At 26.6% G+C, this 17,937-nt stretch overlaps 1 protein-coding gene across 5 annotated transcripts; it reads left to right on the top strand.

Annotated features, from left to right (window-relative positions):
* The first annotated feature begins 132 nt into the window (after positions 1-132).
* Positions 133-16,969, top strand: LOC111690894 (fasciclin-1). Of its 5 annotated transcripts, none has more exons than XM_023453486.2 (10): positions 133-266; positions 1,423-1,994; positions 9,504-9,536; positions 12,513-12,642; positions 12,699-12,868; positions 12,933-13,066; positions 13,127-13,223; positions 13,285-13,453; positions 13,960-14,120; positions 16,820-16,969. In XM_023453486.2, exons 2-10 carry the CDS (start codon positions 1,833-1,835, stop codon positions 16,952-16,954), a joined length of 1,191 nt encoding a protein of 396 aa, XP_023309254.2. In that variant the 5' UTR covers positions 133-266; positions 1,423-1,832; the 3' UTR covers positions 16,955-16,969. The 5 variants fall into 5 exon arrangements, with proteins under 5 accessions (XP_023309254.2, XP_046804373.1, XP_023309256.2 ...); XM_046948417.1 differs by having other exon boundaries at positions 133-278; XM_046948418.1 differs by having other exon boundaries at positions 159-304.
* The last annotated feature ends 968 nt before the right edge of the window (positions 16,970-17,937 follow it).

Genomic DNA, 17,937 nt, shown 5'->3' with positions numbered 1-17,937 from the left:
ACTCTCCGAGTACATGGTCTGCAAGTATGCTGAGAACACAAAGAAACTGTGTTTGTGGTGGTAGTTTAGTATCTATGTGATGGTACAGAGTTTTAGCTTGGTTTTAGCCAAATTGCTGTTCGATTGCTCAACTTTTACTTCAGTTGTTTGTGAAACGTCGGTTGTGTCGGTATTGTTTTATTATTTGCTTAAAGTGAAATCTATAAGGAAAAAACACAAGGAATTCATTGGAATTTTTGTGTTGAAGCTAAACAAGCGCTGAGGGTGTATGTGCCATTGTGTGTTATACTAAGAAATATACTAAGTAGTTTGATTTGCAAAAAATATAGATTTTTCTCTCAAAAAAATAAAAAACAAAACAATAAAAAAAATAATAAAGAAATAAAATATTATTTCATATAATTTATAATTGTTTAAATAATTTTAGCTTGTTATCATTTTTATGGAATTTTCAAAATGTTTAATAAATTGTTTAATGAAAAATTTTGCATTTTACTTCTTTGTGGGAAGAACAAGTGATTAAAAAGAATTGCATAATTATTCCCATTGAAAAAGGTTCAAACTGTTCAAGTCAAAGTACATCATTTTTAAGAATTACTTTTCAACTTTTAAAGAGATAATATTTTTAATTTTTTACTATTTTACAACTTTTGACGAAAATAAAAATATTTAATTGGAATACATACTAAATATTAGTGATATAACTGTAAATTTTATGAATAACGCGAAGAGGATGTAAAAATCCTTGAAAATATTAAAAAAAATAAAAAATAGTAGTAGTTAATCTGTTTCTAAATAGACACATTTTACGTCCAATTTTGAAACGCGTTTGTTTCCTTCCGAGTCATGGACATGAATTAAATATTTTTGGGAGTTTATATCTATATTTTCGGAATAAAGTGCATATATTGTCAATGACTCAAAATGATGTCAGATTTTATTGTATTTATTGTCGTTAGGTCGTAAGAATCCTTAAGAATGACAAGTGCAAAATTTACAATAAATAACAACCATTTAAGGGAAAATCAATTTTTGTATTCTTAAGTTTATTTTTAAAGACAGGGGAGGTTTTTACTTACATACGTATATATGTAGTTATGTATGTATATATAGACGCACATAAAAATAAAATAAGTATAGAAATATCATCTAGACTTTGTTGTCGTTGTCGTCATCGTTGTCGTCGCTGACGAAAAGCGACCAATAAACTTAGGCAATCATTAAAACAACAGCGTTTGTCACTATTACAATTTTACAAAACTTACATAACAATAACTCAGGGTTGGTTCGTGTTCGTTGCTTTCTTTAATTTCCTGCTAACTTTCAGTAGTATTTCTGACATTAAAATTATATCCACCTCGAACAATTTCTGACATTTTGAATATTAAATAAAGATTACAATCTTTTTATTTTATTGTATAGAATTCGAGTGTCCCTCATACAAATTGGACTTGTGCGAAAAATAAGCTAAACTTATGTAGCTGTAGTTATAATTTATATTCAATTGAACTTTTTTGTCACAAAATCACTGCGAAAAGACCAATAACAAGAATACAACAATAGCCAAGATAACGTAACAACAAAATATATTAAAAAAATAATAAATTAAAGAATAAAAAACAATTAAAATATATTAAAAAAAAATAATAGTTAATAATAGTAATAGTTAAAAAACAATTAAAATATATTAACAAAAATAATAGTTACATATGTATGAATGTTTGTATAATAAATACTAAATATCGAAACCCTGTTACAAGAACTTAAAATATATTATCGTACTGCATAACGTGTTTGTGTCGTTGCTCTTGTTAACAATACGCTTATTCGCAATGAGTTTTCGTAGTCGTGGAAGTGGAGGTGGAAGTGATGGCGGTTGTGTTCACTCCATATTGTATTTGCAGACATTATTTGCATTTTCCTTAATATTACTACCGCAATTGGCAGCGTCAACTGTTTTAGATAAATTGCGTGATGATCCAGATTTATCACAGGTAAGAAATAATATAAGCTTTTTAAGATGTTTTACACTAAAATACATTTTAAGTAGGCTCGGTTAGTAAGGCTAATTTTTGGTCGACATTCCACTATTTTTTTTAATCGAAATTCTAATAGAGGGTTATATATACATATATACATATGTATTATTTGGGTCATATGAGGTTTTATTCATTTTATACTGAACTTATAAAAATGTATTTGTATTTTGGTATCAAAATATTTAAATAACATTTGTGAAAAACTTGTTAGAAAATTTCGCAAAATTCAATGCGCAATACTATATTCTGACTATTGATTTTACATCGAAAAAATCAATATTACGTTCTATAATATATATGTACTTATTTTGTACCTGTAAAACTAATCCTTAGCGTTAGAACAATATATTCTATGCAAATTTGATGCATATATCATAAATACCATAGCAAAGCCTTGTAGAGTGTAATAAGATGTATTATTTTTTCTCGAACGTGCTATATTTTGCAATATATTTTACATGATCTCTACAACAATGTTACAAAATGTTTAAGAATGGCAAAAATATTGCATATTTTACACAATACATAGTATCACTTTATATGAAAGATATGGAAATAATTTTAGTAAAAATAACACGTTAAAGCAGTTTAGAATGCTGGAAGATTTTTTATCGGAATATTTGTTATACTTTGATTCTAACAATAAAATTTATAATGAAACCAAATGAAATCCGAACATGTTGGATATTGATGTAGAGGTAAAAGTAGAAAATCGATTTAAATAATGTAAATATCTAACTAGTTTTTTGAAATTTTGTCCGTAGAATTTTATAACGACGACAGTTTGTTTCTCGATATTAAATGTGATACAAAGTAAGAAAGATTTCCTTATACTTTATCGATATTCATCCTTTAGTTATTGCCAAGGCGTAATAATGGGCCATATTCTGTTCATTCATTATTAGTTCGTTCGTTTTTCTGTTTTAATTACAGAATTTTTATGTTAAATATTAAATGAAAATAGAAATAAAAAATTTGTGTACGTGCTTAACAAAAATATGTGTTTTAATAGCAATTAAAAGAAATCTATTTATAATGTAGATAATCTCAGTTATATTTACCTATAATTATAATTTTAAAAAATATTTATTGGTGTCAAATATAAAGTTGTATTTATCTAAGGAACAGGTGAAACAGTTGATCTATTGTTTCCGTATTATAAATATCTGACCTGAGTTACTACAGTAATTACATATAAAGGAACAGGTAATATTGATTTTTCAAAAAAGAAACCTATAACAAGGTCAAGGATGTTTTGCAGGTTTGCTGTATACCTTTTCTTTTGTTTCAAATAAATCAACCATACATAGTAAATGTACTTAGTACGCACGTCGAGTCTTAGATACAAGCAAATACATAAATATACACACACATATATGTACATACATACATACATACATACATACATACATACATACATACATACATACATACATATGTACATATGTATGTACCCAGTAAACAATTTTTTCGGACATGTTTGATGTCAGAAATTTTTTGAAATAATTTTTATACTTTATCAGAATTTTTAACGAATTTCTAAATTTCCTTTAGTCATTTTACAAAATAATCAGCAAACTATTTGTTGAAGTATTAAAAAATTAACATCAGACTTGTCTGCACTTTGTCGAAAGGGAATTTCAGTGTTACGACAATTATAAGTCTAATCTACACAATGGCAGAGGACAATTAGTTTTTTTATTCCAATATCAAAGTAGAATTGTATATAAATTTTCTAAAGTAAAATATAAAATGGCTAAAGAATTATATCCGATAAATTTGCACATAATCTGAGAGAATTATTTTTGCAACTTCATCAAACAATTAAGCTATTTAACTGAAGAGTCTGTTCATTTTCTGATATTTTTTGCTGGGTTATTTTGTTTCCATTTTCAGTACTTTTGCAAGAAGACTTTGCGACAACTCTGCACATTATCTGAAGGGTTTTTCCTTTCTTTAATAAAGATAATTCAAAAACCTGTTCATATTTTGAAATTCCTCAACTGTACTTTAAAAGGGAATTTAATTTTTATTTTCTTTTATTTTCTCAGTTGCTCCTTGGAAATCAAGTAAACAAAATCTGCTTATGTGATGATCAGGGAAACCGAAAACATGCTCTAAAAAAAGTGTTTTAAGCGCTTTAAATATGCCGTAAAAAACTCAAAATATGCTCTTAAAATTTAAAATATATGCTCCAAAAATAAAATTTTTTATTATTTTTTAACATTGAAAAGCTCAAAAAGACTGAAATTGTAATGAAATAATAAATGTTTAATGTCATATTCTATATCCTACAACATTTTTTTATAAATGTTTCATCTCATAGTTTGAAGAACTAGTATAATAGAATTCCGTTTTACGTTCAGATAACCAATAAATAACATGAAACCATTTGGTCCCCAAAAAACATATGTTTTATGTCCGATTTAAAATATAATACTTTATTGAATATAAAACTATAACATAACGATATTTTTTCAAAATTGTAAAATAGGCTAAAAAATTAAAAAAAAATATAAAAAAATAGAATTTTATTTTTTTTAAATAAAGTTTTGAAAAAAAAATTAAAAATGTATAAAAACGAAAAAAGGCGAAAACATCAAAATATGCACTAAAAGAGTAAAATATGCTCTAAAAACTCGAAAATATGCCTTAAATATGCTAAAAAGTCAAATCATGCAAAATTATGCTCTTATGGGTAAAATATGCAAAAATATGCTCTAACAAATCGATGCCAAAATTCTCAAATTGGTCTGAAACGTGTAAATATCTTATCCATGAGTCCATACGACGCACCACAAAAAACATGCATTTGCATATTTTGGTTTCCCTGGTGATGATTATTGTTTATATTTCTTTAAATTTTGTCAATACACAAAATTAGCAAAAAATTACATAATGTTTTATGGTTTAATTTTATAATTGAACTATAATTTTATAATGAACTATATTATCGTATATATTTTTTTATTAATTTTAAAAATTATCTATAAGTTTCTATTATTTATTTATAAACCCTTGAGAAGTTTTGAATAATGGATGCTTATAAATTATTATTAAAATTAATATAATTGGTCATGAACTTAAAAGCCCTGTTTGGCGGGTTCATTTCTATGAGGCCTAGGTGAAATAATGGACCGATGTTAATCATTTTCAATAGGCTTCGTCTAAGGTATAATAGAAGATCATGTGCCAAATTTCATTGCATTATCTCCAAAATTCCGACCTGTAGTTTGGTTACAATGTTTACAAGTCCTATTCAGGGGAACAGTTGTGTGGGGGCTAGGTGAAGTAATGGACCGATCTTAACCATTTTCAATAGGGTTCGTCCCTGGAACAATAGAAGATCATGTACTAAATTTTATTCAATTATCTTCGGACATAGCTAAATCGACTCAGAAAATGATTCTGAGCCGATTGGTATAGGACCAATATTATTGTGCGTTACAAACATCAGCACAAACCCAATATAGCCCCCCACCCCCTTAAAGTGGTGTGGGATATAAAAATGTCTTAAAACATAGCCTGTTGCAATGTCGAATATATTCGAATTTTCAATATTTGTATACTAATATTTTTTCTTTTTATTCTTAAAGTAAAAACTTAGCCATAATGTTCCTCTTCTCATAAATATTTAAGGAATGAAAAATATATATACTGATAAGCATTCGATTGGCTCTAATGAACAAATATGAATATACCTATGTATGTCAAGGATATAACAGACGCATATAAGAAAATAATATAAGTAATAGTTTTATTTGTTGTTATAGTATAAAAATCTTTTTATATTTCAAATAAGAAATAACGTTATTTACAATTTCAATTTTTGAGTCGTTACGTCATTGAAATCGTAGTTCTAAATTTGCATATAGTTTATTTGCCAGAAATATGAAAAAAGTCATAAAAACCTTTTTATCCTTTGATCCAGCTCGCCAAATAATGACGTCGGGACACAAATTCTGAGAAATGGTATCTTAAAATGAATTATATTTTAATTTTCGGTAAGAACAACTTCAATTTTGGGGCCACCCTTATGTATATACATAACCGGATCTACGATAATAAACATTTTGTTCAAGTTACCATGACATTTTAAACTAAAACTTTTACAAACCTATTTGGTTGTGGTGTAAAAAAATATACCCAAATTTCTTTGTTAAAATAGATATATTTTTTGCATTTATAGTTTAATTTTCGTACGAATTAAATAAGAAAATAAGTTAAATTACTTCTATTAGGAAGATCAATGCTTTTGTATCTGCCTTTAAAATCTTTAAATATGTAAGTAATTTATTCAAAGTGAAAAGCAAACATAAAATATCATTAGTAGGAAAAACTACATCGATAATTTTAAAAATGATAGATTTATATGTGTATGTACACCAAGGACATAAGAGTTATAAGTTTTATGATTTTTTTCTTAATATTATAACTTTTATTTTATTTCTTAGCCATAACTATTTGATTCCAATTAATATGTTTTTCTTTATTTGATAACGGTAATAGACAACGAAAAAAATGTTTCTTATGCATAACTATTATATTTCTTTTTCCTGAGAGTTAAAAAAGTTTCAACGGCAAATGCCTTGAAGTTTTCGATATTAACTCTATACAAAACTTGAAATTTTTTAATACGAAACTGGAAATATTCTATATAAACAGAGACAAGTCAAGGATAGGGGCAGCGATTTACAATTTCATATATTATTTAAAATTCATGAAAATTAGATTGAGAATGATTTTAGAAAATCGATTTGAACGATTTTTGCATAAAAATGACTAGCTACTTCGTAGTGATAAGGCCTAATATAGGTTATCACTCTAATAAACATGTAATTGTTATACTCTGTGTAACAGATAATAATTCGAAATTTTAAATATCTGCAAAAACAAAAATCGTACATTTTTTACATGTAAAAATAATAACTTTTAAAATCACACTGAATTTTTTATTACTTTAATTTTGTTCGGCGTCATGATTGACCTTTTGAATTGTCGTTCATTGTCAACGAATGTTGGTTTATGTTTTATGACCTAACTTCCTGTGTATCTGACATTACATTTACTCTTTGCGATGGCTGTGATGACACTGACAATCATTAATATCATCACCAAGAATGCACATGAAAAGCTTTTTATTATTATTTATTAAATTTATTGAAAGATTCTTCTATGTTTATGTATGTATGTAGATCTAAAAATTTAGCTATTAAAAACAGTGTTACCCTAAACTGACATTTTTGTGTTATAGTTTGTCTTTAAATTGGTTAGTTTCCTAAGCAGCATAAATGATAATAAATCTGTATGAAAGATACAGTTTTACGTCCCGATAAAAAATAATCTAATTGTTGAATACTTCTTTTGAAAACTTAATTAAAACATTATATATACTTCTCTATACTTTTTTAATGCTTTTTATAATGGATAAAATGATAATCGTAAGATTAACATTTTATATAAACCCGTAAATCTAGTTATAAACTATTTTTTTCTCTAATATCTTCTTAATATTTTTAAAAAAGTTTAACGACAAAAATTTAAAAGAAATAGCTGTTAGCTGCCCATCTCCGATATCTGTAGTGAGAATGTACATGTAATATGTATTGTGGGCGTATTATTTTATCTCATAACTATCATGAATGATAATAATAATAATGATGATGGTGATAATAATAATGATGCACTCATTTGTTCAATTAAATTTAATTAAAGATTAAAGCAGAAACGGCGTTGACCTTAATGCTATTCATGTCGATAAGTGTTTCAAACACACGCTGCAACTCAAAAAAGAATCTCGAAGATTGGAATTGAAATAAAAAAATATCCACATTCACATGAATATATGTACATGCGTATGTATGTCTGTAAGAATATATACACAATTTATAAATAATCGTAAACATATCGTTACGTTAAATGCAAAAAATGCAAAGTTTGACATATAAATCTCATGTATGTATGTATGTATGTATGTATGTATGTATGTATGTATGTATGTATGTATGTATGTATGTATGTATGTATGTATAAAAACATAGAACATATTAAAGATCTCTTGAGAATATTATTAAATATTTGGTGGTTTTATTTTTTGACTGACAATATACATATATACATACATTTGTATGTATTACACTACATAGAAAAAATCTAACTATGTTGTAATGCGAAATAGTGTTAGAAAATCATTAGTTTTCTTAAACATTTAATATAAAATGTTTTAATTTGTCTTAATTAACAATGTAATTGCCACATTTTTATTTTATTAGAAATGTTTTATTAAAGTTATAGTTTATTGCATGAGACCGTAATTAAATTTCTCCACAATCTACATTAATAAGTAATTGTATCTTGCATTTCATAATTAAAAAAATTAAGAAAAAAGAAATGGAACCATCTACAAAGAACCCCTATTAAAAAAGACATTCTTAATTAATGTTCTTTAATTTTTTTGAACTTAATAAGTAGTTAGTCAAAAATAAACAACAAAATATATTAACCTTGGATGGTTTTCACTTTGTTGAAAATGTCTGTATCTGGAGCATCCTTATTAAATTCTTAGACGAATTAGTACGTCTGTCTATTGATAGCACAATAGAGTCCGAATGGAAGGAGCTAGAGGGTTAAAATTGGTTTGTTTGGTTTTGAAAATGGGCAGTATCGATTTCATATGAGCCCCAACATCTTTACGAAATTTTATGAGGATCAGAACATAACTGACAATACAACGTCTTTCTATTGATAGCACTATATATTCCGAATGAAAGGAGCTAGAGGGTTAAAATTGGTTTGTTTGGTTTTGAAAAAGGGCAGTATCGATTTCATATGAGCCCCAACATCTTTACGAAATTTTATGAGGATCAGAACATAACTTACAACACTTCCCATTAAGAACCTACCGAATTTCATGCGGAATGTATCGGAAAAGCTCTACCCATAGGGTAACATTTTACGGCATATGGTTTGATATAACACCATCACTTGTCTAAAATTTAAAATATATTTTAGAATGTTTTTGAATTAATGTAGTTTGCAATTTCCTAAAATTTGGAATTCATACACAATCATCAAATAGATACCAATCTCAAAAAAGGGGGAAAAAATTGAAACAAAATCTTTAACATTAGTTTAAAACAAAATGTTTGGAAAGTGGTATTTTAAAATAAATTTAAAATAACTAAATTGTATTTATTTTATGAAATTAGTCTATATGTATGATGCTTCATAGTCCTTAACTCACACATAAACACAATTACAATGATTAAGAAGTGCTTTAAAATAATGATACATACAAAAACATTAAAATCCTCTAAAACAGTCATATAACCTATAGCCATATATAGGGACAGTCATGTATAACACTCCCCAAAACACACATACACCCTAACAATACGGTTTCATTTTGGCCTTAATGGAAATGGTTTTTTTAAAAAACGTGTTTTATGGCCTTTTTTCTTACAGACTGCATCATTACGGAAACTAATGCCTGTTAGGGTAAGATATCCCAAAAATTTTAAATTAAACAGTTGATAAGTTTGTTACGTTCGTTGCGTTCTTTGTTTTGTGTTACTTTCATCAATATTTTCGTTTTTGTTTGTTTTTTTTATTTCCATTTGTATCCTGGTAGTATGGAAAAAATTCATTTAAAAATGTTGATTATATTTTTTTTAACACATGCATACATACATATAAGAATATATAGATGGATATTTACTGTACGTTTTACATGTGTTATTTTATTTTTTTATTTTGTTTTGTCTTAATTTATTTAGTTAACAATTTCGTTATATATAAAACTTATATTTTGTTACTATTTATTTATTGTTGTAATTTTTTTTGTAAGTTGCATCTAAGGCTTGGCTTTTTATATCTATTTTGTAATAATAGGGTTGATTTCTGACCACCTTTGAGGTGTACATACATATGTTACTTGCCACTATACCAATAGTGACATTCAATTTTTAATGGGTGGAAAGTGCAATTATATACCATATGCCCAATATTATTATCCGCAAAAAATTTTTGTGAGGTTATAAAAGTGGGAAATTTCAAATGTAGTTAACATCGATATTATCCCTTAATTGCATTCAAATTTATAGTATTTTTTTTTGGGGTTTTGTCTTATTCGGTTTATTTGACATGTAATTGTTCGATTTTTTTATGTTAGCCGGTTAAAAATCATATAATTAAAAATTATTCTGTTAATCGTATTTTTTATTTTTTTCTCAAATATTAGAAATTATATATTTTCGTGTGAAATACATATTATCAATATAAATTAGATTAATTAAATGTTTATAAGATTTTTCAACGATTTCCAGAATGTATACGTTCAAATGAACTAGTGTATAACTATTGCTGAAGAACGTATTAGAAATGCTTAAGAAACACAAGAAAGTTCCTTAGAACTAGTTGCAGAAGTAAAGGCGAAATCATTATTTCCAAGATTTTTTTTCAAGAATCAGAAATCTTTCTGTATGAACACATTTCTTGAAATGTTTCAGAAGTATTGTCATAAAAATAATTAAATAAATTTTACAAATGTTCCCATTGATATAGTATAAATTTTTCTCAGAAAGTAGTGGTTGCTGATGTTTGACAGTGTTTATGTTCCTCTTATTTCTGTAACCGGTCCAATCTTGAATATTTAGAAAATTAGAAAAATTGTTTGATTACTCTAAGGGATTAGGTAAAAGTGAGCATTTAAGAGAGAGGTAAAGATTACCATATCCCATTTATGAAATTTCCAGATGGAACTTGTGACACTTTTAAAGAACAAAAAAGAACTTGAAAAGTGATAAATTTACATTTATTGAATTCTCGAATTGGTTTTTGAAAAAAATTTCTCTGAGGTATTTCGGAAAAGTGAAAATCTTATGGAAATTATGTATAAGGGTCCTAGTTCCCATATCGAAATAATTTTTGGGCGTACAAAATTTACTTGTGAAAATTTCCAATCCACAATCTTATACGATCTATAATTAACGACCAATATTTCAATGTGTTACAAACGCAATGATTGTGTGTACACAAAAGGCCTAATACCTAATTTATTAATAAGGGAATTCCAAAACCTTACTCCCAATTTATATTTTGAGAAATTTAACTCGTGCTCTATGTTTATTAGTCGGTCTAATGTGTACACTTTGTGTTTGCAGGAAAAATAAAAGGTTGTGCACTTTAACAATTTTAATAAATTTATCAATAAAGCTACATATAGTTTTATGAATTTTGTTATTAAAAACAAACAGAAACCGGAAGGTGGAATGACAAAAGTGACATATGGCACTTTGGGTTGCAAGGTGTTAGATGATTCTAAGACTGAAACATGTGCTATAACGAGTAATTGCAAGGGCAGGTGAAAGATTGTAGTACGTTCTAGGGGTGGCTTTTAATATCAACTTAATGGACGAAAATGAGTCAACATTTTACACAATTATTTGGAATGTGGTATGAGGCCAATTGTTTTTGAAATAAAATATAGAATGTTTTACAATTTAATGTTTTTTTAAATCTGTGTACTGCAACTCTAATATATCCTATAACTTTTAATAGGTATTTTTTACAAAATGAATAGACTTATTCCAAAACAAACATTTTTTTTCTAAATTTTTATGAAATAGTTATTGCAGGTTTTACTGTATAAGCAAATCTACATATAAACCTAATTTAATATATAAAACCATTATTTGTAAAATAATATGGTTAATGTTTTTGAAAATTTGACAATACTTACAAAGTTAACTGCTCTTAAATTCATTATTGAAAAAACAATAATCAGTTAAAGTACCCTTTAATTTGTTCCGAGTTTAATCAAACAGTTCACATTTCATTTATAACTTAATGCCTTTACTTGTCATCCACCCACCAAATCTTGTGAAAATATTATGTAAAGCACAAGTTTTACCAACAAAATTATAGAAGAATAAAAAATCAGTTATGTGTAGCTTTTATTATATCTTTAATTTTGAAAATAATTCGTAAATGGCGAATAATTCTGGAAAATAGTTAAAATACTTTTGTGGCAATTAGGTTTAGGTTTGCAAGAAACCTATAACATCAAATGTAGTTTGCGAAATTACAAAATAAAGCATTTTTTTTTTTGATTTCCTGAAAACCTAACAAAAAACACATACATACAAACATATTTAACGTTTTTAGTCAGAGCAACGAAAATATGTAATTTTTTAAAGAAGCTGAAGTGATTTTATCAATTGCCTGGAAAATAAAGTAATCAATGTTTAAATTTAAACAATAAAAATGCACTAAAGCTGCTGGGTTCTAACTTAGGTTTTCGATTCCGAATAACGATAACATTTTGAAGCAGTTCTTAGTTCACTATTTTCTCATTCCGTTCTTATTTATCTACCTAAATCTTTGTAAATATCAAACAATAATTTGAAAATGAGCACATCTTTTAAAAATAAAATTATTATATTTTAAATGTGTATATCCTTCTCTTATTTTCAGTTTTACAGCTTGTTGGAACAAAATCCTATTGCGAATTCAACATTATCATTAAGAGCATGTACACTGTTCGTTCCCACAAATGAAGCATTTCAACGGCACCATGACACAACCTACGTCCTCTACCACATGGGTAAGTGTATGGTGAAATGAATATAAACGAAATTTTCTAATACTTTATTTGTATAGCAACTGTCGCGATGACTCAGGACCAACTAACTAAGACCATACCATCAGATATGGACGGAAATCCTCCATTGTATATAACGAAAAATCGTAACGGTGATATTTATGTTAACAATGCTAGAATCATTCCATCGCTGTCTGTGGAAATGACCAATAATGATGGAAAAAGACAGGTTTGTACATTAAGTGGAAACGGAATACAATGATGCTGAACATCTTCCATCTTAACATTTTTAGGTAATGCACATCATAGATGAGGTTTTAGTACCTCTTACATCGCTACCAACTTCCAAAACGGAAATTACAAATCCAGACGCATTTCAATTTTTGCAACAAGCTGATTTACTTAACATAGGAGAAAATCGCTTAAGGTTGGTTAAGAGATTTTAATGTTTTCGCATGAAAAGTATTAAATATTAATTTCTATTTAGATCGTACCGTTCTCAAGTTACTGTGATGCGAAAAGAGAATCTATATCAGTCTCCCGGTGGTCATACTTTTCTTATTCCGGTGGACGAAGGTTTTAAGGTAGTAGCTTTGCGATCATATTTTCAATATTTGTTAACTTAATAATTTTTTAATATTTTAGCAAACTACCCGTAGCAGTTTGGTAGATAATAAAGTCATTGATGGCCATGTTATTTTAAACAATGTGATATTTACATCGGCTGCTCAAATTGAAGTGCCTCAAACCACTGCCGCTTTTGAGGATAATATTAAAGTAACAGTTAGCTTTTCCAAACAAAAAGAAGGAAAAAGTAAGTTATTAAGTTTTGTTAAATTAAATTTTTATACTTATTACCATCTTTAAGAGGCTATCTTTTAACATATCGACAGACTTCATTCAATATTATCTATCTTAAATAACAGAAGTTATCAGAAGAGAAGTAGTTGTTCAAGAATTTAAAAATTTGCATTATTCATCATGATCAAATAGTAAGAAAATTTTTGAATAGAGGGATTTACATTCAAAAATAAATACATACAAAGAAAATAATTAAATTTTTCTAATTAAATTTCAAATAAATAATCAAAATTATAATTCTGAAGTTGTGTTGCTATCTTTGAAGCAAATTACCACGAAATAAAAATATTTACATTCCATTTTAAACTTTGATTATTTTACATTTCATAAGTAACTACACAGACATAAATAAGTATTATTTTTTAAGTTCAGTTCAAAAACACCGAATTATTAATTATGACGTTATTGAAGTAAATGAGCGAAAGGACTTTATTAATTGTACTGCTTTTCTCTTTCTAGTGTATGTTAAATCGAATACTTTGCTGGGAGATTCAAAGCATGCTACTGGTGTGGTATTAGCTGAAATTGTTAAGGCAAATATACCAGTACGTAACGGTGTAGTGCACTTGATACACCGGCCACTGATGATAATTGATACGACCGTAACACAATTCCTACAGGTAAGCCAACAATATCTAAATACGTAAACACAACTAACATCCAACTATAACAACAGAAATAAAACAAAAGACATAGATACTTTTCACGTTGTGTCAAATAGTTTTTAAAAATAAAAGAAAAACATCCAAATACATAATATACACACATAGACAGATATTAAACATGTATGTATGTGTATTGTGAAAGTAGATATATTTATCTAATCCTTGACTCAGAAATGCCTCACAATCGTATGCTCGTACATACTTACATACTATTTCAAAGTAGAGAGATAGGTAATGAGGCAGAAGTAGCAGTAGGCTTGGTTTAACTAAACAGGATTAGTTACTATATACAAACATACATAATCGTATACGTAAAGTTAAGAGTATTATAAAAAAATATTAAATATTTTAAAGGATAAATGTAACTTGATGCTCGGCTAAAAAACACATGATCATATATGGCTTTGTTTTTATTTTGGGTCTACAGCATATTTAATCACACATAAATTGCTTAGAATATTTATTTCAAGCCTTTTCTCAAGGGACTCAATTAAGAACAAAGCTTTCTGAACGTTCTTCGATATTATACATTACACACAACAACAACACATACACAGACATACAATAATAAAAAACTAAAAAGAAAATAGAAACCCAAAGACAGATTTTACTTGAACTGAATATCTCAGAATGTTTTATGATTTCAACATTTTTAAATCAAAAACAACATTCGGTTCTTAGTAAAATCAAAAGCAAAATTTTATTTTAAAATAATTTTTAAAATATAAATTTTATTTTAAAAAAATTTTGGGTGTAATGTAAGTATTTTAATAACAAAATTAATAATGAATATCATTTACGACTCATTCAAAAAATTTAACCTTGTAGTGACCTTAATAATAATTATTCTATAAATATGGGCAATTTACTCAGGATATAATAAATACAATATATTTATACATATTTATGTACGTACGTATTAACACTGCGAATAATAGTAATTACAAATAGAAGTGCTAAAAGTCCTATGTATATTCATAAATATGTATGTAAGTTAGTTTTTTGAGTTCGCGCCGGAATTGAAAATTTAGTCCGAAGGAAAAAAAAATCCTTTTTTGTTCATCTTTCAATGGCATATCAAACATTTATGTATGTGCAATTACAAGAGGATTTAAAAAAATGTATTTTTTTCGGAAAATTTTTGGATATTTTAAACTAATACATAAAATTATTTTATTGTAAATATGTAATTGAAATTATCACTTATTAAATGAAATACAATTTTATCGAGATACTTTTATCTATTTTTCAATATTCTTTTTAGTTTGTGTTTTATGTTAATTGTTCAAAGCCAAGACTTACATAATAATGCACATTAGACCAACTCACAAAAAACAGTGCTTGAGTTACCTCTCCCAAAAATTTCCGTCGTTTTGTCATATGCTGTTAGCCAAAATGTTTTCTTATCAGCGTTGACCATTAGTGAGCTGAACAGTTTTAAATAAAATATCCTAAAGAGGACACAATTTGCCGTGTTCATTGAAAAATTTTACCTAGCTTTAAGAAAATACTTTAAAATTTAAAAAATTATCTGAAAAAGGGACTTTTTTGTAAACGGCCCAGCTCACGAACGGCCATCGCCACACCCTAAATATTTTGGGAATCATCATACTGCAAAGCAAGGTAAATTTTGTGGAGGGGTAACAAATACACGTTTTTGCTTTCAATATAGGTCGAGTCGGTCTTATATACATTCCATAAGCATTGCGGTCTAGTGTACATAATATATAATTCCATAAACTTTTCATACATATATAGAACTTTTATTTTAAAAATGTACAATTTTTCCTAAAATTTATCAACTTAGCTTTCATTTTTGGTTGGAAAATCAATAAACTATTTAGGACAATGCATAAAAAAATTGTAAACTGTGTATTTTAAAAATAATTAACAGTAAAATTACGCGTTAAAGAAGAAATTAAACATAAGAGATATGAAATAAAAAAAGTAAATATCCCGTTAAAAAACTAACACAAAACTTATGTTAAAACTTCTTAAATTTTCTAATCAGAAAATTTTGTTCGACATATTTATAACGAACTTAGTTAGTTGCCCATATAGATACATACATAATATTTAATTGATCTCGAATTGTTTATAAAAGCTCATTGTTTATAAAAGTACCTATACATAACTCGAACATTTTGCAATACTATTAAAAAACTACAAGGTTAAATACACATTCTATTGCATACTTCCTTTACACTTTCAAATTAAATATTAAAAGAAATTACCAATTGTTGCGCGTAATTGTTTAGTTCGGGGTTTGAGAGTTTTGTTTAGATAATTGGCTAATTACAGACTTTGGTTTTATTTCTTTTTATTAAACGAAATTTACAAATTGGCATTTCATTCTTCAACAACATATTTTAAATTATGCTCGATTGTTACAAAAAAAAAAATAAATTTTATGTATAATTTAATTACATCAATATAAATACATATTTAGCTGTATCATTCGTATCTTTTATTTTTATCATTTAAGAAATCTTTTTTCTTGTACATAGTTTTATTTTCTTGTTCAATGTAATTTTCAATATTTTATACTAAATATTTACTTTTTTTGCTAAAATTGTGTCTTCGTCAATATTTTAAACTTGCACCAACCGGATTTCTTTGTTGTTCTAACTACAATTTTTCTACCAATGTTGTAGTCATTTAAGGTAAATATTGAACAATTCCCTAATACTTGTTTAAGTTTACGTATATATAATAATGTTCAAATAATTATAAATTTTAGCATAGATTTAAAAAAATATATATCTAAATACTTTGCGAATCTATGCTAAATTTTTTACAAAAAGGTATTTTTTAAATTTTAAAGTGTCCAATGAAGATATAACAATAACAAAGTGCGATAAAAAATTCAAACAAATTCATATTTAAAATACATAAAAAATCTATTTGGAAAATATATTTTTTTTAAGATTGAACAAATAGCTTTTAGACAATTTTTGCAGGACCAATAGGTGAAGAGTTACACTACGACAGAGATAAGTGCCTGGCCTACTATACAGTAGTGCTAACTTTTCGTTAAAGTCAATTTTATATAAATATAACGTAACTTTAATTCCAATTAACTTATTTATTTATCAAATAAAAACTGTTTAATAACCATTTTAAAGTATAATAAAACTTTAATTGATCTTCACCATCTATTTTTATAACATTAAATTTGGCTTTACGAAAAATATATTAAATGTTAGATATATTAAGGTGACGATAAAAAATATACATTTTGTTTCATGCCGATAAAAATGTGAAATCTGTTTAATATTTTTTTTTTTTTTGTAATTATAATTAGATGTAAATGAGGTGAAATTTTCACAGAATAATAGAAAGAATTAAAAATAATAAATAATTAATTTTTATATTAAACTTTTAAAATTTGTTATGCTATCTATATACACGGTTGTTAGATCTTACAACGTTGGCAGTAAAATGCACAGAAAATGTCTAATAATACTCTCAACTTACAAATTTTATCTTGCAATATTTTCGGTAATGTTTTTTCTGACAACGTTGCAAACGAAAAATAACAAGTTCAGACGATTATTAGACTTTTTCTGACAACGTTGTGAGATCTGACAACCATGTATTACGGCTTTTACGAATATAAAATGCAAAACATACGAATAAGGGTTGTTTCGCTTTTTATACAAAATTTTTTTCGAGTTTTATAAAAACTCGACCGAAATAAGATAATTCTTCATTGTTATTTGGATTATTGACGACATTCTTCATTGGAATAATTTAAAACATGTATTAGTGA

The sequence above is a fragment of the Lucilia cuprina genome, chromosome 4 (genome assembly GCF_022045245.1).
Source record: "Lucilia cuprina isolate Lc7/37 chromosome 4, ASM2204524v1, whole genome shotgun sequence".
NCBI lineage: Eukaryota > Metazoa > Arthropoda > Insecta > Diptera > Calliphoridae > Lucilia > Lucilia cuprina.
Note: the sequence above shows the minus strand (reverse complement) of the source record. Positions and strands in the feature narration are given on the sequence as shown.

Bases quoted from the DNA above. Each gene is read 5' to 3' on its own strand.
- LOC111690894 (XM_023453486.2), top strand. From the start codon at position 1,833: ATGAGTTTTCGTAGTCGTGGAAGTGGAGGTGGAAGTGATGGCGGTTGT. The intron at 13,067-13,126 runs GTTGGTTAAGAG...ATTTCTATTTAG, and splicing joins ATAGGAGAAAATCGCTTAAG to ATCGTACCGTTCTCAAGTTA. The intron at 13,454-13,959 runs GTAAGTTATTAA...TTCTCTTTCTAG, and splicing joins CAAACAAAAAGAAGGAAAAA to TGTATGTTAAATCGAATACT.